The 27,452-nt window shown below is 33.0% G+C and overlaps 1 protein-coding gene across 1 annotated transcript in view; it reads right to left on the bottom strand.

The window, feature by feature from the left end:
• Positions 1-9,017: 9,017 nt before the first annotated feature.
• The window catches only part of mle (dosage compensation regulator mle), a 36,654-nt gene continuing 18,219 nt past the window's right edge, over positions 9,018-27,452 (bottom strand). The window contains exons 4-12 of the mRNA XM_072537422.1: positions 23,247-23,401; positions 21,053-21,541; positions 19,707-20,074; positions 19,399-19,635; positions 15,764-16,711; positions 11,397-11,660; positions 9,813-10,163; positions 9,568-9,748; positions 9,018-9,362 (exon numbers count right to left, since the gene is read on the bottom strand). Coding sequence (XP_072393523.1) covers positions 9,178-9,362; positions 9,568-9,748; positions 9,813-10,163; positions 11,397-11,660; positions 15,764-16,711; positions 19,399-19,635; positions 19,707-20,074; positions 21,053-21,541; positions 23,247-23,401 — 3,178 coding nt within the window. The 3' untranslated portion in view covers positions 9,018-9,177. The remainder of the gene's footprint in view (positions 9,363-9,567; positions 9,749-9,812; positions 10,164-11,396; positions 11,661-15,763; positions 16,712-19,398; positions 19,636-19,706; positions 20,075-21,052; positions 21,542-23,246; positions 23,402-27,452) is intronic.

Raw genomic sequence — 27,452 nt, 5'->3', positions numbered from 1 at the left:
TAAGCAAAACAGAATATTTAAAAATTGGAGGAAATACCACAGATCTGAGGCTTGAAAACGCAGTCATAAAAGGCTGCAACCAGTATAAATATCTAGGAAGCATCATATCAGCAGATGGCAGAGTTAAGATAGATGTACAAAACCGAATAACCCAAGGGAAAAATGCATCCGAATACTGAATTCATTACTGTGGTCTAATAAAATAAAGATGCATACCAAACTTCGCGTATAAAGAGCAATTGTAGAACCAATTACCACATATGGTGCCGAATGTTGGACGATGACAAAGAATGAACGAGATAAAGTAGACGTTGTGGAAATGGATTATCTTAGAAGGTCATGTCGAGTATCGAGAATGGAAAGAATCAGGAATGAGGAAATACGAAACCGTACAGGAATTAGAGATACTCTTTCATATAGAATACAAGGAAGGCAATTACAATGGTATGGTCACGTGATGAGAATGGAGGAGGAGCGGTGGCCAAAGAAAGCCTTAATGTATGTTCCGCCAGAAAGAAGGAAAAGGGGAAGACCACCAAATTCCTGGAGAAGAGAAATTACAAAAACAATGCAATCTAGAGGCTTAGAAGAGAGAGATTGGAGAGATAGGAAAAGATGGAGGCTGAAATGCGGGAAGCGGCAATCGCCGTAGGACCCCCGTTATATGATGACAGTGGTGGATTCCCCTATAAATTTCAAAAACATCGCCGACAAAATGGGAATTTTTGTTCTGACCACCACAGGTATCGGAATAAAACGTTACAAACTTTACTGTAAGTGATAGATGATTTTTTAAGAAGTGATATAGGCATGACGCTATTTCATTTACTCCGTGACGAGCTATGCATTCATGCCACACCACATGTAATGTTTGGATTTTCCTGAAGCTCCATCATGAATAGTGAGATTTTATGTCCACAACTGCCTTTTATATTACCAAGAAAAGGTGTTGGTAAACATTGCTGTAGGTCAAACGTATAACATGCTTTTTTTGTCACTTGTTTTCGATTCTTCTTGTCGATTTTTTTCATGTTATATGCCTTATCTGCACTGGAGTGATGCTCTCCGCGTTGAATTGTAATAGCAGCTTTGTCAAGATCACTAACTGCTCTCTCTATTTTCATGTTCAATAAATCGCATATGTAGCATGTATCCTGTTTAGGTTTTTTAAATGATAAATTTAGTGATCGGAAAGTTTTCTCGTACATTTTTTGACTAACTTAATTTTCATAGGGTTGTGCATTTGTCTGATTGGAGAATCTATTGCAACTGGCTGAATGACTAATGTATATGCCATAAAAAAAACTGGATTTTTCTTGTCTTATAAATGTAGGTCGTACATAATTCGTAGGTTAAGATGAGACTGCAAGTATTTCTTGTCGTTAGTACGTCTAGTGTAATGACTTTCGTACGATGGGAATGAAAGTATATGATTTTTATCACCTTCCATCTCTTCTGGCGTCTTTGTATGTGGTGGTGGGTTGTCTCCTCTTGCTCTGATACACTTGACCTTTTTTGTTTATAACAGTACGTATAAATATTGGTTTCTCATCTTCTAGAGTTGCACAAAAACATGCTTTGCATACAGAAATTCTGCTTCTACTGATTTCAAAAAAATATTTATGTGTCACTTCACGTTTTTTGGAATTATCCAAATTTCTCGAACGAATAGTTTTTTTTTGGTGCACTATTGATTAGAATCGCAATGTAGGTAACTCTTCTATCGTAAGAGTCTAAACTCCAGTATTCTTGAAAAAGTGAACTTCGAATTTCTGGACTCAATTTCAGATAACACTTATTTCGGCATTCCTTCAACTCTAGCATTTTCCTTGCTTTTACTTTCTTGCCTTTATAAACTCTTTATCGCTATAAAGACATTTTTTCGCACGTTTCTAGCAAATGGTTTGATAATTCTTTCTATAATGGAATTCTATCAGCATGAATATCATTGTCTGTTTGACTTGAGCTCTGGATGCAGTCATCCACTTCCATAAATGGCCTTTCTAATATACTGGGAGAACAGTGGCTCACTTCTACAGACGAATAAACCAGCTACAGACTGTTGGTATTGGGTATGATTCTTCACTATCAGAATCTTCGCCAGGAACATAGTTTGTATCACTGTCACTAAATTCATCAAAAATGTCCATTAATTCGGGATCAACGAAGGGAGCTGGTGAAGAATGTACTGAATCCGATTCCTGATTTTCTATCAGGTAAATACCTCGATTGACTCATCTCCCTCAACACCATGTCTATCAACTTTTACCTCTGCTTCCCATAACTGCACTTGTTTACTTATACACTGTTAACAGAGAACTGCATAATGTTGTTGCCAATTCCCAAACTTTCTGAGGTTTATTAAAAAAATCCATTCTCAGCACATTGCCAGTGGCGATTGACTATTATTGGTTAGTAGTTTGACCTTCAGCAATAAAACAAATCTCATTTCTTTATTACAATTTCTTTTATTATAGAAAAATTATTAAAAGCTTTAATCACTTTTTGGATCTAACTACACAATACTTATACATAATTACACACCAAGCAAGGCGTGTCAAGCACCTAAGAATGAAATAAACGAAACCCGAGTTCCCGGAATTGTATCGCATTAGACAAGCATCGGAATGTCTTAACAATACTTGTTAAATCTTGGAATACCTAATCTTTTTAAACCGAGTCACTGACTCATGTCATTTGTACCGATTAAACCCAATGGCAATGGGTTTAATCGAACGGTATACAAGTCATGTCAGAAAACTCTTATGAGTGTGAATTGACTCTATACCAATCGGTAGAAAACAATATTGCGGTGTGTTGTGTATGTTATAAGCAATACAGTAATTTTGTGACTTGTGAACATTGTACCGCCCTCCATAGGGATGATATGTTTTAAAATATCATCATACTAGTTTTACAACCCTGTTGTATCCTAGTTGTGACGGACCATAGTTGTAAAAGTCGATCCTCTCTAGCTCTAAGTCGCCCTTGCACGATGCATATAGGGCGGTCTTCTAGTAACTCCATACATTTCATGTCTGGTCCAGCCTCTATTTATCGCAGCACGACTACCATTTAACATTCCTGCTATACGGCGTCTTGAGTAACCTTGAATTAAAGTTATTGTTCTAGCAATTTGAATCTCTGTGAGATACAGTATGCGCCTTCGAGGCGCTCCACGCACATCAAAATTCATCATTAATTCTTAACAACTGTAACGTAAATATCGACAAAAATTCAATAACAGAATAAATGTAATTCCAAAATGTTATCAAGTTTTGATTTTCTATTAAATATAAGAACAACGAAGATAAGAAATTTCTTTTTTCTTTCATTTATAAAAACTATATGTGTCTTCTGTGTGGACGTACATATTTAAGTTCCCACCTAACTCAGTAAACGATTTTCATTAAATTAACTTAGCTTTTCCTATTTCGTTTCGATCAGTGTATTAAGTATGAACCAAAAAGCTTTTTCGTATCTCAAAAAAAATTACAGTTCTAAGTATTTTATTATCATTTGTTTGAGCAATTTTAAGTAATAATTAAATTAATTTACGTTTTATTTATAATCTTTTATTTCCAATTATTACGATGTAAGGTGAGAGTTCAACAATACTTGGAGACATTTGAAATAAACAATGGACTGAAACAGTGGGATGTACTTTCACCACAACTCTTCAAATTAGCTCATATCAAAAGATATTGATCTAATATCGAGAAGAGTGAAGATGGGCTCCTAATCAATGAAAACAAAACTAAATATATGCATATGAGCCGCAATAACCGAAACAGAGATAGAATCGGACAGAACATCACCATCGATGACTTTAACTTCAAGCGCGTCAGAGAATTTAAGTATCTTAAAACAACAATAACTGAAGACAAAAACAGATCACAACAAATAAACAACAGGATACAAGCCGGCAACAGATGTCTTTATGACCCTCAAATCCTTATAAAATCGAAACAAATAACAGGACATACAAAGATAAAACTATATAAAAGTCATACGACCTGTAGTGATGTATGGTAGAGAAACGTGGAGAAACCTAAGGAAGATCTTTAGGCCTGTGCTTGCTAAAACAGTGGAACAATATGCGTTAAGAACTAAGAGCTTGAAGAACTATATCTAAAGACTAACATGTCTAAAAATAATAGTTGTTAAAATTTATTTTTAATTATTATACTTTTAATAATTATTACTTAATAATTGCTAAAAGCAATGAAGTCTAGAAGACTTCAGTGGGTAGGACACCTCAGAAGACAATCTGACGAAAGAATAGTAAGGCTGGTACAAGAAAAAACCTCAACTGGAAGACCATGTGGGTGAGATAATATAGCAGGAGACCTTAAAACTATGGGCGTGGAGAATTGGACGAAGATTGCTTAAGATAGGGACGAATGGAAGCATGTTGTTAAGTTGGGTATCACCTACGAAGGGTTGTTACGCTTAAGTATTGAATAAATACGGTTTTTGAAGTTTACAATTTTATCGAAGATATATTTTTTTATTCTATAGTTAAGCATGTATATTTTATTAGTTTATATTGTTTCATTTGGTTTAATATCGATTTAAAGTTTGATTAGTTTAATTTGAGTCCTTTATAAGTCTCAGGTTAAGACTTTGGCGCCCTCTATATTGAGATTCTAGAATTCAGCATTTCTTGTTTTCTTTTTATCAAACTGTTATCTATTGTTTATCTATTTTTGCACCAGTTATATCTTTACCCACCCCACTGAAGTTCCCGATGCTGAGCAATGAGACTTTTGTAAAGTTCTTGTGTACCAAGACCTTGGGCACCACATTTTGTAAAAAAAACTCATTAACTTCGCCGATCGAATAAAATTTATTATATCTTTCTATTTTAAAAGTCACTACTTGCTGAATGTGTTATACTTTTTCCAATGTCAATTTGTCAAGCGTCGGCTTTTGAGAGTCTTTGATGCCAATGCCGACCATTGGCGTGGAAATTAAGAAAAGGGATCAGTTATCAAACGCATATTTCAAGAAAAATCATATAATTTTTATTAATTTTTACATAATTATATTCAGGAAAATATCTCAATTTTTGGGCAGAAATTGTTTAAACAATTTTTTAAACAAATTCAAAATATCACCTTTTGTGCTCCAAAAAATATTTTTTAGGTTTTTGGGTGACTCTAAATAAGATCTATGTCATTTTTCTCAAAAGTTAATAGTTTTGGAGATATAGGCGATTTAAAATCCGAAAAATGCGATACCTAAGATGCATTTTCGAGGCTTGAAAAATATGTAAATGAGTATTTTTGAGATTCAAGAGTATCTAAACTAAAGTCTCAACATTGATTTTGGTGAGAAATCGGAGCAATATTTTCCGTAGCAGAAAAAGGTGATCTTTTGAATTTGAATTGTTTCCGGCTCTTCAATTGTAGTCAGGATTCTAAAACGGACAGTTGGCTGTCCCGAGATGCATCTTTAGACAGCCAATTGTAGATTTAGGATCGAGATTACAAATAATACTGAAAAACTAAAATTGCGAATTTTGTCATGAAATTTGGTATGTGCGGTTACAATAAGTGGAACAACTTTTCCAAATAAGTTTTTCCGATTTCTCTAACGCGAAGCAAAATATCGAAAATTTACCCTGTTTGTGGATTCGCAGTAAGCCGCGTTTAAAATTTAAATTTCAGATGACTATCTTTAAAAAATGTGCACTATCAACATGTATGACTGTGCAAAATGTCAAATCTGTATGTATTTTAGTAGCTGATATATAGAGGTGTCTTCATCTTAAATGCGACACACTGTATAATAATGAATACTAGTGTTCAAGATGCATCGCGATAGCTGCAAAGAAATTAATTAGAAGGACTGAAAAGAATCGTCAGAGTCTTCTGAAGTCGAATCGTTCCCAGGTTGGATAACTATTGGTGCTATTGCCGGTAAAACAGGATATTCGTTTTCTATTTTTACAACATGAGCTTCGCAATTTTTCCATACATCGCTATTAATGCCACTAATTATTTCTCGAATATTCTCAATGGCCATTGCGCTTAATGTTGGTGACTGATTATATTTTCGCAATCGTTTTTTTACGGTACCCCAAACCATTTCAATTGAATTAAAAATGCAATAGTATGAGGGTAATCGCAAAAGAGTATGGCCGTGCCTGCTGCAAATGGTGTCAATAACGCATTCGTTTTTAAAATTCCGACTTTTGATCATTCTAATTAATTCTTTCTTTACTGGAATCTTTTTAGGAACAGTGATGTTTTTAAGTTGCATAAATTTTAAAATTTCGTCCTTTTTCGTGTTATTATTAGGTATTTTATTTAATATGCGGGAATGATACGACGCATTATCCATAACAATCACTGAATTCGGCGGAATATTGGGCAAGAGTTGTTCAACAAACCACTTTTCAAATAAATCGGCTGTCATATCTTCGTGATAATCGCCAGAAGACTTTTGTTATATTTTTGGCCGACAATAGCAATGCATTAGATACAATTAGAACAATTACATTATCAGCCATCCCAATATTTTCTTTTTTCAAACACTCATACATATTTAAAACTATTCTTTGGGATTGTACGTGCAAACCTTTATTTTTTAATTCGGAGCTGTCATTAACATACTTGTCATTATTTATTGATAACACAGAAGTTGATGCATCTTAAAAAATGCCATCCTAGAAAAATATTATTACTTACCTTATTATCCTATTACTTACATTATAATAAACCTCCGCCTCTGCAAAAGGAAATATTTTAGGGTGTCACATAGCCAGACAAACAGGTGTTCATTACGATTTATAGCTTTGCGCTTCGCTGTTGCCATAATGCATGAGTTTAAAATTAGTGAATATAACTTTAATACCATATTAATATATCTGCAATTTTTCATGTTTCCACGTAAGGTATAAAATCAATGAAATTTGGAAAAAAATAATACAATTCTTGAATCACTTTTTGAGAACTTGGATTCTTAAAAGTTGTCTGATTTCTTAAAAGTCGATCATTATATCTATAAAAGTATTACCGCTAAATTCACCAACATGGCAACGTCGATATGAACGGAATGTTCAAATTCTCTCCAGACTACAATGTTGCCGATATTCGAAAATTACTTAGAGTATAAGTAATAATACAAAGTTCACGGTTGCTTTAATTCATTAGTGAAGAGTCCATGGAAATATTAGTACCTAGTTAATTAATTTATAGATATATTTTTTGAGAATATGTTCATATTATTTTTTAAGAGTGTCATTTGTTGACTAGCAATTGAATAATAACAAATAGAGAATAGAGAATATTTTTTAAATATAACCTTAGGAATTATAGGAAATATGTCTGACAACCTTGATTTGAAAGGCGGTCTCTTTGATACCACAATGAGGCATGTTTATGTTGGAAAATTATTAGTGGATGTACTATACTAAATGGCTATTTTTGTGTGTTAAAAAATCAATAACCCGTTAATACAGAAAATATTAAGCAGCCCGAAAATACCTAAACTACATTCATTTTACATATTCCCAATTGTCAACAGAAGCACGTGAAAGCCAAACAGGGTCGTACTCGTATCATATGATTTTTAAAAATATCTACTTTTGAAACTATTAGTGTAAGAATTTCTTGATATTTAATCATTAAATCACAATTAAACTAAACTCTAAAAAATAACACGACCAGTAAATAACTTAACAATAACTACAACATAAGTATAACACAATATATTAACTTAAAAATCAAAACGATACAATTTGAATTTAAACATGCTGGCAAGTTTGGATCTGTAATATAAGAATCTGTCTGGATTAAGGCAATAAATTATATTTAATAGCCTCTTGACGAATGAGACGGCGAATATCAACACGTGCGTTTGTTGACAGATGGGAATTTGCTAAACGAATGAACTTTAAGTAACTTAATAAATTTTTACATACGAATAAATTGTAGAGATATGGGTTAAAACTCATTAATTGCACTTAGTGACTTTTTTCAGACTAATAAACCACTGCTGAGTTTGATTTTATACTTCTATTTCTCAGTTATTGATATGCAGTTGAATTGCAGTAGTGAGTGAACACGCCATTGAAATGGAAAAAAGGCATGTGTCTGTTAATTCTGTTATGAAGTCCTAAAACATAATGAAAAGAGCCAGATCAAACAGAAACAGAAGCGCCGCCAATCCCTACCATGTCAAACAGCTGCATTTTTCTGATATGTTGGATCTTAAAGATCACTCAAAACACACAATTAAAAATCGTCTTAAACATGAGAATGCAACAAAGTCAGATGGCTTGAAATCAAGTCTTTGCGATATGAAAAAGCCAATCCAGACATAATAAAATTTCGCTACAGTTACACATAGTCCTACATTGTAATGAATGTACGCGTAAGAGGTCGGAAAGATTGTGGAATGAAATTAAAAGAGCTTACAATCAACTGCTACCTATTAGTAACTAGAAAAAGATGGACTTAATGAAGTTAGGTAAAAAAGAAATTATACCAGAGGAACTGCATGGATGGTATGCATCTCTACCAACAGACAATAATATACCAGATACAATAACCAAGCCAACCGTTGAGGATGACGAATAAGAGGAATTTTTTTAATATTCTTTTTTATTATAACTTATTACGATGTATTATGTAATAAATATAATATGTAATAATTATATTATAATGTAATAAATAAATATTACCAAAACTCATTATTGTTGTTTATGAAAAAAATCACTAGCTGATTCACACAGCAGAGTATCTTTAAAGCATCAGTAACTTCATTTTGATAAATCTAAAATCAATAAATACACCTTATACCAGGTTGTAATAGAAATTTTTAAAAACCTAATTTATAGTGAAGATTTTATCTTACACTTCAAATATCTCCATAACAACAAAATGTTAGTGACTTCTCGCTGGGATATGACGATATTGTAACACAATCTGGATATTCCATTCATCCTTTATTGGGCGGTGTATTAATATTTGGTTTACTATTGTAAAATGATGTATAAATGGCAGCAATTAAACAATTTTTTTTCTTTTTATTTAAAATTAAACACTAAATCTCAAGTTCACTGATACACTCTAACTATCATACTAATACATTGCAAAACATTGTTTGGAAATAGTCATTTTTAAAATGCGATAAATACCTAAGAAACATAAGTAATTAAGTTTATATTTAATCTCTTCCACCACGGAAGCCGCCTCTTCCTCCAAAGCCACCGCTTCCTCCAAAGCCACCGCCGCCTCTTCCTCCAAAGCCACCACCGCCTCTTCCTCCATAGCCACCGCCGCCTCGACCACCTCGGAATCCACCTCTGCCGCCGCTAAATCCGCCACCATTGTTGTATCCACCTCTGAAACCTGAAGGAAAATCGGAGAGAGGTTAAATGGATTAAATAAAATAAGTGAACATCTTAGTTAACTCCCAATGATAAGCCTGTGTGTGACAGGCAAGACAAAGTAGGTCATTCGCCCACTTCATCATAATTAGCGTTTACTGTATGTATACTTAAGTATGTATGTTCAATAACCTAATCAAATGCGCCGTAGTGGCGAAAAAACTTACCTCCGCCACCACCACCTCGACTATTAAAGCCACCTCTAAAGAATTTGGGAGAAGGTCCGCTAAATCCGCCGAGAGTGTGTCCTCTGGGAGGCCTCTTTGAAGCAAGCAAGCTAGATTTGGCTCTTTCTAGTTCAAAACTTCCTGCATGCAGTTTGCATATTTCTTTAATCGTTGAAACAACCTTAAAATTTAAAATATACAATGCAGAAATGTCACAAAAAAGGAAAACGTAGATTATTTTATACCTTACAGTCAGTTTCTCCCATTTCCAAGATCGTTTCTGGTGACTGAGAAGTTCTAATAACCAAACTTTCCAATGCAGGCCTTAGAGCAACTATCATGGCGGCTACCTCGGGATCCATGTCCAAATTAATCCAGTTGTCTAACCTAACTACATTATCAACCCATTCTACTTTTCGGGAACCGAACAGCAGAAGATGAAGAGGTGTAATCATAGTCATCTGTTTGCAAGATACAGCTCTTGTTCTGATTTTTTCTCCAAATACAAAGAATGGATATGGAAATCCTTGATCCTGGTTACTGCAGTTGACGGAAGTTTTGTGAATAAGTGCAGCTTTGCTTTCTGTTGTTAATACCTACAAATATTAAAGACATAGTTACTGGTAAATTACAAAATACTTTCTTTCCTTCTCAATAAAGCGTTAATTAGGTTAACTACTGACTGCCAATATGTAATTACAATGGCTAGAATTTATTATTCAGGTCCATTACCGGATTTTGATTATCATCTATTCCTATTGGAATACGCAATGCGAAAAATCTATACCAGAGTCAAACCAGACATAACTGCCAGAGGAGCAAAGATTATTCTCGCATTTGCAGATGATGTAGATGCAGTAGCACAGACAACACTGGAAGTTAAGGATATAGTATCGAACTTTGAAGAAGCAACACTAAGCGTAGGCCTGAAAATAAACGAAGAAAAAACTAAATACATGGTCGTATCAAAAAAGGAACGACAGCGAATAAGACAAAACATTACCATAAACGATCATAATTTTGAGGTGGTCAAAGAATTCAAATACCTAGGAGCAACAATTACCAGTGAAAACACAGGAGAACGGGAGGTTGAAATACGAATACTGGCGGGGAATAAATCATTCTTTGCCATTCAACATCTAATGAGGTCAAAGCTTCTCTCAAGGCGTGCCAAAATCCAAATGTACAAAACCATAATACGACCAGCAGTGACATATGGAAGTGAAACATGGACATTGAGAAAGAAAGAAATCAATAAGCTATTAGTATGAGAACGCAAAATCCTGCGAATTATATATGGTCCTTGCAGGGACAGCGTGACAAATGAATGGAGGAGCAGATACAACAATGAAATAGAGACTCTCTTCGGGAAAGGAAACATCGTAAGATACATAAAAGCCAATAGATTAAGATGGGCAGGCCACGTGGTACGGAGTGATGACGACAGACTGATTAGCAATGTGTTTTGGGAAAAACCAGATGGTAGAAGATCGACAGGAAGGCCTAGAAAAAGGTGGAAAGACGCAGTCAGGGAAGACCTGGAGAAGATGGAAGTAAGGCCATGGGAAATAATAGCACAGGATCGGAATCAATGGAAGGCAATAGTAAACGCGGCAAAAACTCACGAAGAGTTGTAAAAGCCAATGATGATGATGATCTATTCCTAAACCGGAAAAAATCAATTGAAGGTAAAAGATTTTCGACTAATCCCGAGGCGACCGCTGCGGGGAAACTATATTGAAAAATAACGTTATTTATAAAAACCTTGTTTTTTCTTTGTTGAGCTACATACTTACCAAATAATCATATATCACAATAAAGCAACTAACCTTTCTTTTGTCCTTGTGGAAACAGACGTTTGGGTATAATCCGTAACACATAAGTGACATCACAACATCTAATCTTGGATCTGGACCAACAGTTTCCATAGGAAATAGCGCCATAGTTTCTTCTGGAAAACCTACGTTATTCAAAATTTGTTGTAGTTGATGTTTAGCTTCCCAAGTTACTCTCATAGTTGGCATACTGATTCCTTTGAAATCGCAAAATCTTAATTCTGCTTCTTCTCCACCTTGTCTGGCTTGATCCCACAGCTAAAAATAAATAAATGTTAACAGGATAACAGACTTTTACAATACTTTAAAAACGAATGAAGGATCCAATATTCAAATAAATATAAGCGAAAAGTCAGGTTTAAAAATAAAATCTGATTTACAAAATATAAATAACAGTTGAATCAACCAGGACCGCCAGGAATATCAAAAACTAATATATTAGAGGCAAATGAAATGAGAATACTATAACAATAATTACAATGATGGCAAAAGATAAAACCATAAAATAGGCAAACATATTGACGTAATGACGTATTTTCGTCTCAAATTACCGGGATCCTGCAATCCGCGAAACGATCGGTTCAATCGGAGAAACTATTGGAATATCAATATCACCCTGTGGTGAACCTAGGAAGTGTTAGTTTTTAGTTATCTGTTGTTCAAACAAACTTGCGTCCACTGCTGCTTCCCTATCAAGATTTGTGTAACTAATGGCAATAAAATGCTTCCCTTCCAAATGGAATTTTTCCACATTTTGCACGATCTAACATGGTATACTGACATCAAAGAAAAAAAAGTAAACTTAGAAATAATCAGGACAAAAATCGGGATAAGTACTATGAGACAATCATATTGAAATAAAGACTACATCTCATAGACAAAGAGGAAACACGAAGATACATAAGTAATCCTCACCAACAACAATTAAAAATAATAGAAATCAGGAAAATATAAAAAAAAATCAAAAACTCGAAAGTGTCTGTTCCCATAGATGTCATACGTGAACTTACAAAATACTGAAAGAACACAACCATATTTAACATCAATATTTAAAAAATAAGACAGAAAATTATGCGAAAACTATCCAAGAATATGCGTAATATCATCAATTGGAAGAATATATGTATAGAAAAATACTGAAAGAAAAAAATGGGACAAGAAAAAACGAAAAGTAGATCATAAATAAAACACATTTACATATTAGTGCTGCAAAAGAAAATCAAAAAACGAGGATATACATATAGTATTTGTGAACTTAAGGAAGGTTTACAAATGAAAAGAACTCAGAGGAGTAAGACACAAACATAACCAAATAAAGACAGATAGAAATACTAGAATTGTGGAGAGAATATTATGAAAATAAATCTATGGGCGGGACAGAGAACTACAGAACAGATAGCAACAAACGGAATAAATAAGAACCGAAAAATAAGAAGTAATACCACAGAACACACCACCCAACAAGAAGCGAAACGAAGGGCTCTTTCGCAACCCAAATTTCTGTGAGAATCCGCCATGTTCTAAATAGTTTATCTGTCAACCTATAAAAACTGAAGTTTGTTTACATATTAAGAAGTCTTGTTTCGCGTGTGTTGTTTAATAGTAAAAAAGATTAATACTGTTATACATATTTTTATATAAACATATACATATTTTAATACCTTAAAAAAGTATAATATTATAAAAAGTATAAAATGGCCCCAGGTCGACTCAGCCTGAATAAAAATGAGTACCTTGGGTAAAACCAGGGGTAATAATAGACGGTTGAAGCGTAGCACTGGCCATGTTACCTTCCTTGTATACCGTAGGCCCTAGATATAGCAGACTACCCTGCTATACTCCCAAAGCCGCGACAGCGGTATAAAACGGGAGACTATTATATTATTATAAAATAATAGTAAAAAAAGAATAATACTGTTATAAATATTTTGTATTTTTATATATTTTAATACCTTAAAAAAATCGATAAAAAGTAATAGAAATCGACTAATTTTCATCTCTATTTTGAAATTAACTCTCAAATTCAATCGCTTTTTATCGGTGTTTTAACGTACTAAAATACTTTTAGTAAGTTAATTTGTTTAAATTACGTTTCAATTTCCACTTCGGATATCCGATTTCCGAAGTGGAAACGTAATTTAACCTTTAATTGTGGCTTATTCCCATTTAAATGTTAATTTGTTTGTTTAAAAAAACAAATCGATATTTTTGACTTAAGACCTTTTTATTTATCAGTACAGAATTGATATATGGGTTATATTACATTTTACGGAAAAAAATACAATTCATACTAAAAAGGTCCACTTAAAAAACATTAGTTTTAATGATTACTTCGTTTCTCAGTGTAACTATAATTTTATTACAGTTTTGAACGACTTCCTCATTACTTTTCTTAGTGTACTAACTAGTATAACTGTCACTTCGAAATTTCTGTCCTACGAACATCAAAGGTACCGACAAAGCTTTCGCTTCTTGTTGGGTGGTGTATTCTGTGGTAATACGTAAAATAAAAGTAGGAAAAGTTAGTGGAGAAGATAAAATTGATCCTGAAATGAAAACTGAATGCCGAGAGAATGGAAAGACAACTTACTCTATGTCTGATGACGATGATATATGACTATTATCAGTAGTGTTCATGATTTATACAAGAATAATAGAAAGTAGACTACGAACAGTAAAAGAAAAACTAGAAGACGGACAAATAGCCATAGCCAAAAGACAGAAAATTGATAACACAAGAGTACTACAAAATATAATAGAAATAAATAATGAATAAAGCTGCGTTTGACGCAGCAGACCGAAAAGAAATGTATTCGCAGCACTATGCACGTGCTATCGAGGAAACTATCACATGTAATTAGAAGTACTTAAAGAAAAGAGGTAAAGGAGAACGTACAAATGGGGGACAGCAGATCACAAGAATTTAGGTTGAACAAGGGGATAAAACAGAGAACATAACTAGAATGAACGAGAATAGATTAGTAAAGGAAGTGATAGAGGCCAAAAGATAACGAAGAAGAAGGATGGCCCTAGAAAAAATGTAAATGGAACAAATCCAGGAAATCGGAATTAAGACAGGGGAATACTACAACAGATGATGAGGAGAACGGAAGGTGTGGAAGAAATTAATAAATGATGGATAGACGCCAGCAACATCACACTCTACATACAGAGATGAGAAGAATTTATTATAAAATCCTAAAGCAAAAGTTTTGAAACGTATTTAAATGTTCTGTTGATTCTAAATCTTCAAAAAATATTATATAATCACTTCAGTCTATTTTTATGTTATATGCAAGCTGTTTTTTAATAGCATAGCAGATTTTTACAACGAATGGTAAGTATCAAAATTATGTAAGTGATATTTTTGATAATTACCGCATTCTAACTACAGCGTAATTAACAACATTCACCCGACGGTGGATATGAGGATTCCTTTCAATATATCTACGTCTATTTGTAAACAATCTATTATATAAAAATGTATCCTTATTAACATATGTCACATCATGACTGAGAACAACTACCGATTTCATTCATTTTTTTAGGTTTTCTAATACTATGAATTTTTAACTTTTATTATTTTAAATCTTATACATGATTAAAAAATGAATTCAATTAAAATGAAATAAAAGATATGATGATATTGTAAGGAAAATGGTATAATCAAAAATTTTATTTTCCTTTTATTTTACATACAAACAGTTATATATTATAATCCTTTGGATTGACATCACTAAAACCGTGACTATCTTCAATGCAATAAAAAAATTATGTTTATATAATTACATAGCTTTCTGATATTTCAACATTTCTGGCACCAGTGGAGGCACATCCAGCTAATACCAAGAATCAACAGGATGTTACAAGGCAAAAATTATATTCTTTAAAAATAGATAACTGGTCGTTAAATGATTTTATGATTGCTGAACTAACTAAAATGGTTTGGCTTTTGCAATGACAATAAACAAATTGTAAGACCAATCGTTTGAAGATTGCTGAATCAACTTGAAGTTTCCATGTTTCACGTACGGACAATCATACGCCGCGTTTTCGCGCGTTGTAAAACCGTCATCGTATATTTTTGTAATCAAAAAAAGATCTAAAATATTGTTTATCAGAAAGCATTAAATTGATTTCTTTTGATAACTTTTTTCGTACAGGACGTTTTCCAATAACTTTTTTTTTGGTTATTCGTTAATTTTTAGTTATTGAACTTTTAAAAATTATTTAATTCTACGGCGGAACTAAGTTCGCCGGATCGGCTAGTAAACAATAAAGAATAATTATTTGATATTGTTTCGTGTCAGTTTCAAAACACGTTTAAAAACACTTAATTCTTAATTAAACATGATACTTACTTCAAATGCTGTTAACATGGCAACATGATCGGAGTGTCTATCTCCGGATAAGGCTTTTTGATGGTAGCTTAATCGTCTCTGGCCCATGTCTAAAGTGAATATCTCAGGGAACGTCGACGAGTTGGCTGCCATTGTAGCCAACGGTCCTCCACACATAAATATACAGCCCAAAACCATCATTTTGCCCAATCTCGGTTCAATCGGAAGCTTGGCGATTATTCTACCCAGAGGAGTTAATTCGTCGTTTTGATCCAGACATTTCATTTCTTTTAACAGCACTTCCGCTTCAATGACGGCATCTAATGGTGGAGGTTCAATAGCCTTAGATAGGAAATGACCTATTGAGCCCAAACGTAACAACTTTATGCTCAAGGCCAGCTCATGTAGAGGAGTTCTAAACATTTCTGGTGTCATATGTTCATCCAATTTTTCGAATCTGGCCTTGGAACATAAATGGAAACAAATACCTGGCCTAACACGACCGGCTCGACCTTTTCTTTGTTCCAAGTTTGTCCTGGAAGCCCAAACGGTAGCATAGCTAGTCATATTATTGTGAGAAGTAAACATCTTCATTTTTGCTTTGCAACTGTCAATCACAAACACTACGTCGTTGATGGTAATGGAAGTTTCTGCGATATTTGTTGCAAGAATAACTTTCGTTACATGGTCAGGAACAGGTTGGAAAACCCTTCTCTGATCTTCTCTAGGGATTTGGGAGTGTAAAGGTAAAATACTATACTGACTTCCTCCATAAACGGGGTGATTTTGAAGATGTTTCATCATAGCAAAGATTAAATTCCAGCCAGGAAGAAAAACTAATACTGCTCCAGGTATAGATTGTGTTTTGATATAGTCTAAAAGAGCCTCTAGAAGCTCAAAACTGACTTCCTTTTCATTCAATCTAGCCATGACGTTTCTCGTCAAATCTGAATAATTTCCTCCCACAACCTGTAAATAATAAAAATATACGAAAACTGTTAGTCGTGTATTATTTTATTTATATAATTTGAGAAATGGATTATAATTATCTCAGTAAATGGGTAGTGGTTAAATGAGTCATCAAATAAGTCTCAGTAAAGGTAATGCATCATGTATAGACAAAACAAAAAATAACTGGTAATACGATAAAATTAGAAAACAATCAACTGCATCCACGTTAACAATCATGAAATAGATTTTAAATTAGTGTCTAATTCACTTTATTTTCCATATTTCGATCTCAATCTCAAATTTTTGTATTGTGTACGCTGTAGGTATAAGGTATTGTAACGTCTTGAAATGCTGCTGTATTGTATGACTATTAAAATAAAAATGTAATTGTATATCAAATAGTATTAGGGTTTCGTAATTAAAGTTAATACTTTTGGACTTAATTGTGATTTAATATCAAAGGTAAGTCTCATTTTCAAACTAAAAAACAAATATTTCTATGACAAGAACTATGCATCAAAAAACATTTTCTTCTTAGGGTGTCTGTCCGTTCCCAACGGTGGCGAAAATTATGGCTGTTATGACTTTGTTGATTGCTATACGGAATAGCTGTGTTGAGGTCTTTCTATACCATGCTCTCAGGTTAGCAAGCCAGGATATTCTTCTTCGTCCTGGGCCATTCTTCCTTCAATTTTACCTTGCAAAATGCATTGGAGTAGCTCATATCTGCCTTGATTTCTCATTATATGTCCCAAGTACTGCAGCTTACGGCCCTTCGGTATCTTCAGGATCCTTCTGTATAACCATAGCTCAAAAGCCTGAAGTTTTGATAGTTTCCGCCTTCAATGTCCACGTTTCTACTCCGTATAGAAGCACTGAGTACACGTAACGTTTAAGGAGCCTTATTTTTGTTTCTAGGATGAGGTCATGGCTCTTGAACATATGAGCTCAGTCACGAATGCACTTTTTGCCTTTCCGATGCGACATTTAATCTCTTGGGTATTGTCCCACGACTCATTGATTATAGTTCCCAAGTAGTTGTACTGTGAGACACGTTCAATTCTCATTTGGTTCACATACAGATTTGCTCCAGTTATGTTTTCCTTGCTGATGATCATTAACTTGGTTTTGCTGGTGTTTATACCCAGTCCATATAAGTTTTGCAGCCCTTCTATGGTATTGGAAAACACTATTGTATCATCTGCATACCGCAATTATTGAGTTTTACTCCATTTATTGAGATGCATTCATCAATATCTTTTAGAGCCTCTTCAAAAATGTGCTCCGAGTACAGATTGAATATCAGTGGTGAAATTATGCACCCCTGTCCCACTCCCCTTAAGATTTTGACCTGATCTGTATATTCTCCATCTATTCGGAGCACCGCTGATTGATTCCAATACAGGTTGGCTATTATTTTTAGGTCTCTTTCGTCAATCCCTGTCCTCTTCAGCACATTATTTGTTCATCATCATCATCATATAACGGGGGTCCTACGGCGATTGCCGCTTCCCGCATTTCAGCCTCCATCTTTTCCTATCTCTCCAATCTCCCTCTTTTAAGCCTCTAGATTGCATTGTTTTTGTAAAAAGTATTACATTATTTGTTCATGCCTGACTCTATTGAAAGCCTTCTTGTAGTCAATCAGGCATGCAAAAACATTACAGCTGAATCTCTACATTTCTGAAACAATACCTGCACGCTAAATAAGATTCCCTCGTACCAACGGCGTTCACAAATCCAAACTGATTGGGCGCAATCTGTTCCTCGCATTTCCGGAAAATTCTTTTGTGGATGACTTTTAAAAATAGCTTCAGCAGATGGTTCATTAGGCTTATGGTCCTAATAGTCTTCACAAATTTTGCTCCTGGTTTTTTGGGCAATGGTACGAACTTCGTCTGAGCCACTCTACTGGTATTTTTCCTATATTTAATACCTAGACTGAGTGCTGGAATATAGATCCGTTCCCCCAGTGCGACAGAGAAAAATGATGCAAAGTAGTCCTGCGTCCCTTTCTAAGAGGCGGAATGTATTGCCCACGTGACCTTCCCACTATCAAACACAAGTGAGATAGCAACTTAAATAAAACTTCATATTTGATGTAAAAAATCGAATGCTAGCTACGCGGTATTGTTTCTGCTTTTGGACCTGGATAATCGGGGTTCGAATCTTCCACTGATTTTTCCATTTTTTTTTATACACATTTAATATTCATTAATATTACGTTTATTAGATAAATAAATAAATTTACATTACAGAGCTGTAAATTTGAAAAAAAAAATAGAAAGAATAAGAATGAGAAATAATAAGTATCAATAATTGAAGAATTTTATTATGGATTTGGTTAGGATTGGTTCATTGGGGTTTCAGAAGAATGTGGACCTAATATTATGTTCTGAATTTGTGTATCTTTTTTTGTGGGGTTGCGAAATCTGATACTCCGTGGCGCCATTTCTTTTTATTTCTTGCTGTTTACCACTGTCCGTTGTCATCTATTTCCTTTTCTTCTTTCGAGATCGAGCTTCCGCTGCTTTCGGAAGCCATTTCAGCTATCACTGATTAACTTTAAATCGATTTTTAACTATTATCATTAGCTAATTACAGAGAGGTGACCAATATACGTCCTTTCTTTATGAATGTCACACGATTACTGTTATGTCAATGTTATTAAGCTCAGTTTATTTGAAAAATTCTAAATATCTTACCTTGTTTAAATTTTCGTCGGGTTCTTCAACGCCTGTACCTTCTTCTTCGTCATCATCCCTACCTTTATTTTTTCTTTTTCTGGTATCAGTGGGTGGCACAAACTTCGTAAGTTCAATAGCATCTTCTAAGAAATACTGTTTAACAGGAAAAGCTCTTCCGGGTATTTCGATAACGGGACAGTTATTGAAATATTTAGAGAATAAAGTTGTATCAATGGTAGCAGACATAAGAATTACCTGAAATGACATTGTTAAAAAACAAAAAAAAAACTAATAATTATCAGACATGACATGAATTTGAAACTTACCCTCAAATCGGGATATGTGTGGATCATATCTCTCAAAACGACCATAATAAAATCACTGTTGACATCACGTTCGTGAATCTCATCTACAATAACGTGGCTGACTCCTCTAAGACCATTTTCCAACTTTTTCAATAACACTCCTACCGTACAGAACATTACTGATCCGTAAGGTTTAGGTAAGGATGATTCAAAACGCACTGAGTAACCAATAGACTGACCGAGGTCTTCACATCGTTCACTGGCCACTCTTTCTGATACCGAAACGGCTGATATACGCCTGGGTTGTGTGACACAGATATTAGCCCATGCTCCTTGTCCAGACATTACATAATCTTCCAATATGAACTGGCATACCTGAGTTGTTTTACCTGAAATTTCAAAATAAATATGTTAAAAAATGTTTGATAAAATGATGAATTATTATATTATACATATTAATTATATATTAAACAAAAAGTATTTGTACGTTGTAAAGCATTAAAAAAAGTGAAACAGTAGGCGGTACTGTAAACTAGAGCAGAGCTATTGCATACAGCAATATGTTAAAAAATGTTTGATAAAATGATGAATTATCGCTTTTTAAACAAAAAGTATTTGTACATTGTAAAGCATTAAAAAAAGTGAAACGGTAGGCGGTACTGTAAACTAGAGCAGAGCTTCATACTATGTTTTCTGTATTTTTAAAATTTAAATATATTTAAAATTAAATAAAGTAATTTTATTTTATTTATTTTTTATATTTAAAAAAAAAATCAATTAATTATTACGCTTGCTCCTAGCGCCACCTGTTAACGTATTAACAAAGCTTGTGTTATTTACCTATGACAAACCTGTCAAATTTGGACGAAATATTAATGATAAATTATAAATAAATATCATTTGATAATAAATTTAATTATTATATAAACTAAATAAAATGTTTAAAAATAATAATTGTATTTACATGAAATTATTTTAAATCAAGAATTAATATAAAAATGTAAACAGATGATTCAATGCTGTTATTAATCGGATGAAATTTATGACTTTTATTGAATTTTGACAATCGTTACGAATCGAATCTTTTAATGACAGATATTCTTTTAATTTTTTACTTTTCATTTAATGGCTATATTCTATTAGTTATTTTTCATGCAGTTTTTAATTTAAACCTGCTTAGATTAAATATATGATCACTAAAAACGAATTGATCGAGAGTAGTGAATCGATGTCAAGAACCGCTATTCTATGAGGCTACTCGTGACGACACCATCTTGTGGCGCTAGTTCCGTGACGTTCTCCTCAGGAGAGAAAAAAAAGTAATACAACGCCAGTATAGAAGCTTCGATTCAAAAAAACCTACTTACCGCAACCAGTATTTCCTCTAATAATAATAACAGGATGTTCATTGATAGCTTCCATTATAACTCCTTTCTTCTGATATACCGGCAAAGTCTGTCTCTCTTGCATACTAGTGATCAGTGAAGAATCATTGGCTATTCTGTGTTTCCAATCAGTAAGCATCTGTTCACTTAACTCATCTAACGAAGCAGTAGCTAAATACCCTTCGTCAATGTTACAACTAGTCCAGCAGTTCCAGTTTGGTTGTGGCGGCGACCAAGGAACCACACCAGCTGCTGTAGGTTTTGCCGGATGAAAATCGTCTAAAACGTGACTGCTTAGTAAAGAAACGGGTACAGGTTCTCCTTTTTCGTCCTGTTGATTAGAGGTGACTGGAGTGGGAGTCACATTTAATGCCTTCAAACAGTCAGAAATTTGATTTTTCAATTGAGGAGCGATTCTTACTTGGAAAGGAGGCATTTCTGTTGCTGACTTCTTTTCTTTTTTTAACGTTCCTACAAAAATCATTATATTAGTAGTGCAAGTGAAGGGAATAATATATCGTTATTCTCAAAAAAGTTCCATGTTGACGTGTTTTTTATTTTTATAATAATAATATAATTACAAGAGAAATCATACGATTTCCTACCTGGCGAAACCGAATTCAAATTTTTACCCATCTAACGCCATTAATTAATAACAGACGTTGTTACGTCTGTTAATAGTTATTTCGATAATTATTGGCCTACGACGGGATAGATTTTGTTTCGATTCAGAGCAGTGGCATATACCGCTCTGATGACATCTAAAGGGGTCGAAATACGTATAAGCGGCTTGCCGCTGCCCTGCATCGAAATAAAAATCTAATACCGTCATTATGTAATAATATAATTATTATAGTATCAAGATAATAAATCCAATGATGAATGTTAACGAGATGAAAAAGGAAGTTTATTCAAGGAAAAAAATAATAGAAAAAATGGACTGGATAGAATTTAGAGAAATACAGCCAAAATTATTAAAAATACTGTTAAAAGTTAAAATTACTATTAAAGATATTGAAATACCTGGAAAAACCTCAGAAGAGAAGTTTGAGAATAAAAGGACCTGGAGGCGGCCTAGCGGAGTCCAAGAAAAAATAAAGAAGAAAAAACTATGTGAAGAGACAAGAAAATATAGGAGGGAATAAAAATATAAGTGATCAACTTAATACCGGCAAAAGCAAAAGATTTTAATCACATTAGATGCAGGGACTTATAGAACACTAGTTTACGAACGGGATGTCAAAAAGCGATAAAAAATATAATTAGAACGCCTCCAAATCCCAAAACATCCATTACTGGAAATCTCAACCCTCTATTAGTCGAAAAAATCAGTGAGTCCCTGCAAGCTATTTTGGTACATATTTTCCTTTTACAACTCGAAACAACAGACAATAGGAATTCTTTCAAGTGTCATTTTACCACACTAATTATGGTATCAATGAACCAACTACACGATTGGTCCGGAGTGCTAATAGCTTGCCATGACAAATAAATATTTCTGACTCCAAAATTAGTTAATTTAAAAAACAAAAATGTATCTTATAATAAGTGATCTCTTCTACATGTCAATGTAGAATGTTATTTTTTTGTAATGTTTTATGTGACATTTTAAAAATTTATTGTTTAAGGTGTAGCTTTGTTAAAACTTTTGTAAATGGATTCCATTAATAAATAAATTTAAAAAATTTAATTGACCTCTGTAGCTTCAACATAGCAATGTTTTACTTTACAACCTTTACAACTCGATTGTTTGAAAGTTATAACATACATAAATACAACATAAGATATCTGTATAGTTTGAAAAAGAAATAAAGTACCGAATTTAAGGATTTGCCGACAATGTAAATACACCCATTTTATAAGCTTTACAGCTTGACTATTTTTATTACCTCTATAGTTCGAAGTACATAAAATAAGTTACCGACTTTAAAAATTTGCCGACAATGTAAGTACACCATTGTTTCTTAGAAAACAATTAAGGAGTATACAACAAATAGGATTACCACTTGAGGAATTTATTACTCACTTTAACACGTGTTTGCTTGCTTGGTGTCAGGTATTTAATTTTATTATTTCCACTACATTTATTATATCTACACTACACAAAAATCCAACGCATGATAAAAAACAGAAGGAATTACGAAAGAAAAACATATTTTCTATAATATCTACATACCTGAAAAAGCTTCAATGACTTTTAAGTGAAAAAGTTGTCGCACGACAGATAGGGCACAACTTTTACTTGCAGTCTGCTTATTAGATCCAGTATCCCTTCCATGAATAGTTCTTCCAAGTTGTTTAACATAAAAACTGAGTTCTGCGACGAATGTTCTGAAACATCAATTTAAATTAGGCAATGTTTGCTTCTACTTCTGGCTCAATATTCAGACCTGACAGTTATTTTCTTTATTATAATCCGTTGCAAGATAATTCGGATGGAATTCCACAGATTAAGAGACTGGGCCGATATCAAGCACAAAATGATTGTACTCTGTTGTAACGAATAGTCACCCTTAGGCTTTCGTTACATTAGGTTCAATTTAAAAACTATCCAAAGTTTAAAGGTACCTTACTAAATGATACAAAGTAGGTGTAGCCAGGTACGTATTTCAATTTTGAGTTGTTAACGATTGGTAAATAAAATTTTAAGCATAATTTTGTGTACCTATTTAAATTTAATCAGTTAATTGCATTTGTACTTGGAATTTCGAATTACAAATTTCTAGGTACGTAAAGCTAGTGTATAGGAGATTAGAAAATTTCTTGGAATTTTATACAGATAAAAGGATAATGTTTACTTAATATCAAAGTATCACTAAATGGGCTTCTGTGAGAAGAAATTTTATTTGAAAAGAACTTCATTTTTCTTTTGTCGTTCATTTAGAACAGAAGTCTGTGTAATAACTATAAATATGAGTGATATAGAAATGATTAGTGACGATGTCCTGTACATTCTTGTCACTATTTCAGGAAATGAAGACGAGTCTGAACCTGAAAAACGTTCTGGTTATATTCATCTCACACACACGATGCAAAGCAAATCGTGCTTAACGTTTACAACGGTAAGCACTCGTTAAAAATACTCTTTAGTTAACCTTCCTAATACCGGGTGAATTTTAAAACGAACCAGTAGTTTGGTTCACTTTTAAGGGCAAAGATTCTATGTATCTCGTTAATCTTACCATTTTTTTAACTCTTTATTGTCTGTATACTTTGTTTAGTACCAATTCAACAAATTAAAAATCAAAGACAGAAGACAGTCACATTCAGAAACTCACCAAATAAACAGGTAATTTTAGCAGTTATCAGATATCAGACATACTTAGGGCTAATTGCACTTTACAAATTCTTAGAGAGACAACTAGAAAGTGATGCTTCGAAGAATCTAGACAAACATACACTCACAAAAACACTCGAAAACACGTGGGGCGAATTCTCGCCCCACATACATTTTCGCGAAATCCGACGAAAATATTTAATTTTCTGTTCGCAGTATTTTGGGTTTTACTACTTCTTTGTGCTCTTAATACATCAAATACCAATGTCCTAAACCGTTAAAGCGATTGATTAAACTTAATTACAGATATTAATAAAAACGTTAGACCTGGGGCGAGAATTCGCCCCACCCGGTATTAGGAAGGTTAATCATATTTACCGATTAATTAATTCATAAAAAACACAAAATTCCGAGCAGAATTCCTTAAAAAGTAAAATTACATATTTTTGAAGTTATATTTCTATACGCGCGGTCGACGTTGGCAATTTGCACGGGAGTGAATCGGTGAAATCATTACATATGTAAGATATGTTCTCTATCGGGAATAAAATGTTCCTTTTGTATATATATTTAATATCACTTAATATCAATTATCATTTAATATCAATAATCACTGTATGACCGAGAACTGTCAATTTTGAAATACGTTAGTGTCATGTCTAATTGGCAAATTTCTTACGTGTTTGGTTTATACGCTGGTATATGTGAGTTCGAATCCCAATATGAACTTCCTTTTTTATTTTTGAAATATTTAAAAACCCCACGTTAGTCTTATTAAATATATGTAATATACGCAAAAATGCTAAATTTTAAAATAAATTAAAATGAAAATTTACAACATAATCCGAGTTGTTGGTTTTTTATTTTTATAAAAAAAACATACAGAAGTTAAAACAATTCACAATTGTATTTGTATAAAAATATATATTTTTATACACCTAAATACAATTGTGAAGTGTTTTAACTTCTGTATGTTGTTTTAAACGATGGTATACAGTCAACTAATGGTATTTTCCCATTAATTTTTTTTATTTTTATCTTCCACAAACATTTTTTGAAGTTATACTTCTATACGTGCGTTCGACGTTGGAAATTTGTGTGTATTCGTATTATATTGAGTGAATCGGCAAAATCATTACATATGTAAGATATAGGTAAGAGACAGACAGAAGATATATTTTCTCTCTCTTTCTCTCTCGAGAATAAAAATGTTCCTTTTGTAAACATATTTAATATTTATTAATATTATTATTTTTTTATTAATATTATTATCATGATAAATTAAACATATGCGTAAGTTATGTATATTGTCATTTTTAAATACTTATGAATATTGCATTTTAATTTGTATTGTATTATAATATTGAATTATGTGGCAGTGTATTGTATTTTTATATTAATAACAAAATTAACAATGAATTTTACTGCAGAGTATGTGTAAAAAAAAATTTTTGCATTCAACTCCTTTTATACATATATGAAAATAAAAATATATATTTTCATTAAAATATTGATTCAATCCTTCATTTACTTACTATACTCCTATTACAGGTCAAATGTTTATATACAACAAACGATGTTGACGACTTTTTCTCTTTCTGCTCTCTCTTACCTATAGCATTACATATGTAATGATTGTGCAGATTGACTCCCATATAAATTTGTATTGACGAACGCGTGTATAGAAGTATAACTTCTACCGGCAATCCCACTGGACTGCCACGCCCGTTTTTTTTTCTTAGGTATTCTTTCGACGATGGTTAAATCAGAAGCGATCAAAAAGACGGTTTTTTTTGGACACAAGTGCCACGATCCACTGTGTCCGAACTTATAAAAGACGGTCCAGTGTTGCGAAAAAAAAAAGAAAGGATTCTGGTGCCCATCGAGTATTAGCGAATTTTCATTTATCAGCTATATGGGAAACAATATATCATATGTATTCAGTGAATAACTTACCAACTTTAAATAAACTTTTGAGTGAATTAAGAAACAAAGAAATAATCCCCGAGTCTCATAAAACTAGTTTTTGGAGGTTTTTAAAATCTAATGGTTTTATTTATAAAACAGTGAATAAACGACAGGCAATTATGGAATCCAGCCGTTTAATAAAGTGGAGGTTCGATTATTTGGACAGTCTTTTAGGAGCGAAGGGAAGAACTTGTATTATTTGGATGAAACTTGGTTCGACACTCACGATATAGTTAAAAAATATTGGTCCGATGGTAGTAAAAATTGCGTCACCAATGTTCCTCCCTCTAGAGGGAAGAGAATTTGTATTTTACATTGTGGGGGAGAATCAGGATGGGTAGAAGATGATTTATTACTCTCTGCTAAGAATGTAAGTGATTGTCGCTTAGATTATCATCAAGATATGGACACTACTTTGTTTGAAAAGTAGTTTGAGCAGCAATTTCTACCTAAATTAAAAATAAATAGCGTTATTATTTTGGATAATGCTTCGTATCATTGTAGACTAAAGAGTAAAATTCCAAACACTAATTCAAACAAAGTTGAAAATCAAGAATTTTTATCAAAACATGAAATATATTTTATGGATTCTTACAGAAAAAACAACTTGTAGAACTATTAAAATTAGTTAAATGTGAAAAAAATTATGTTATCGACAGGCTAGCTGAGAATTATGGCCATAAACTATTAAGATTACCTCCTTACTATTGTGTACTGAATCCAATAGAATTGTTGTGGTCTCAATTAAAAAGTAATGCGAGGAAAAATAATAATTATCTTAAATCATTTTCGACTGCTGTAGATTTAATTAAGACCGAATGTAATAATATTACAGCAGATAATTGGAAAAAATGTATAGAGTATTTTAAAAAACTAGAAGAAAAATACTCACAGTTCCAAAACATTATAAATAGAGTAGTTATAGATTTAAACGATAGCGATGATAGTGATACCGATTCAAATGTAGACGATAGTTAAGTTTAAATTTATTTATTTTTTTGTATTTTTTCACTATGTTAAATATATATTATATTTTAATATAAAAGTATTACTTATATGTATTTTTCTTTTACTTTGTGGGATTGCCGTAATTTTGATAAACTGTCAGTATATAAGTCCGACCCTGTATACAACTAT

This window comes from Diabrotica undecimpunctata, chromosome 7 (genome assembly GCF_040954645.1).
Source record: "Diabrotica undecimpunctata isolate CICGRU chromosome 7, icDiaUnde3, whole genome shotgun sequence".
Taxonomy (NCBI): Eukaryota; Metazoa; Arthropoda; class Insecta; order Coleoptera; family Chrysomelidae; genus Diabrotica; species Diabrotica undecimpunctata.
The sequence above is the reverse complement of the archived record's forward strand: the minus strand, read 5'-3'. Positions and strand labels throughout refer to the sequence as shown.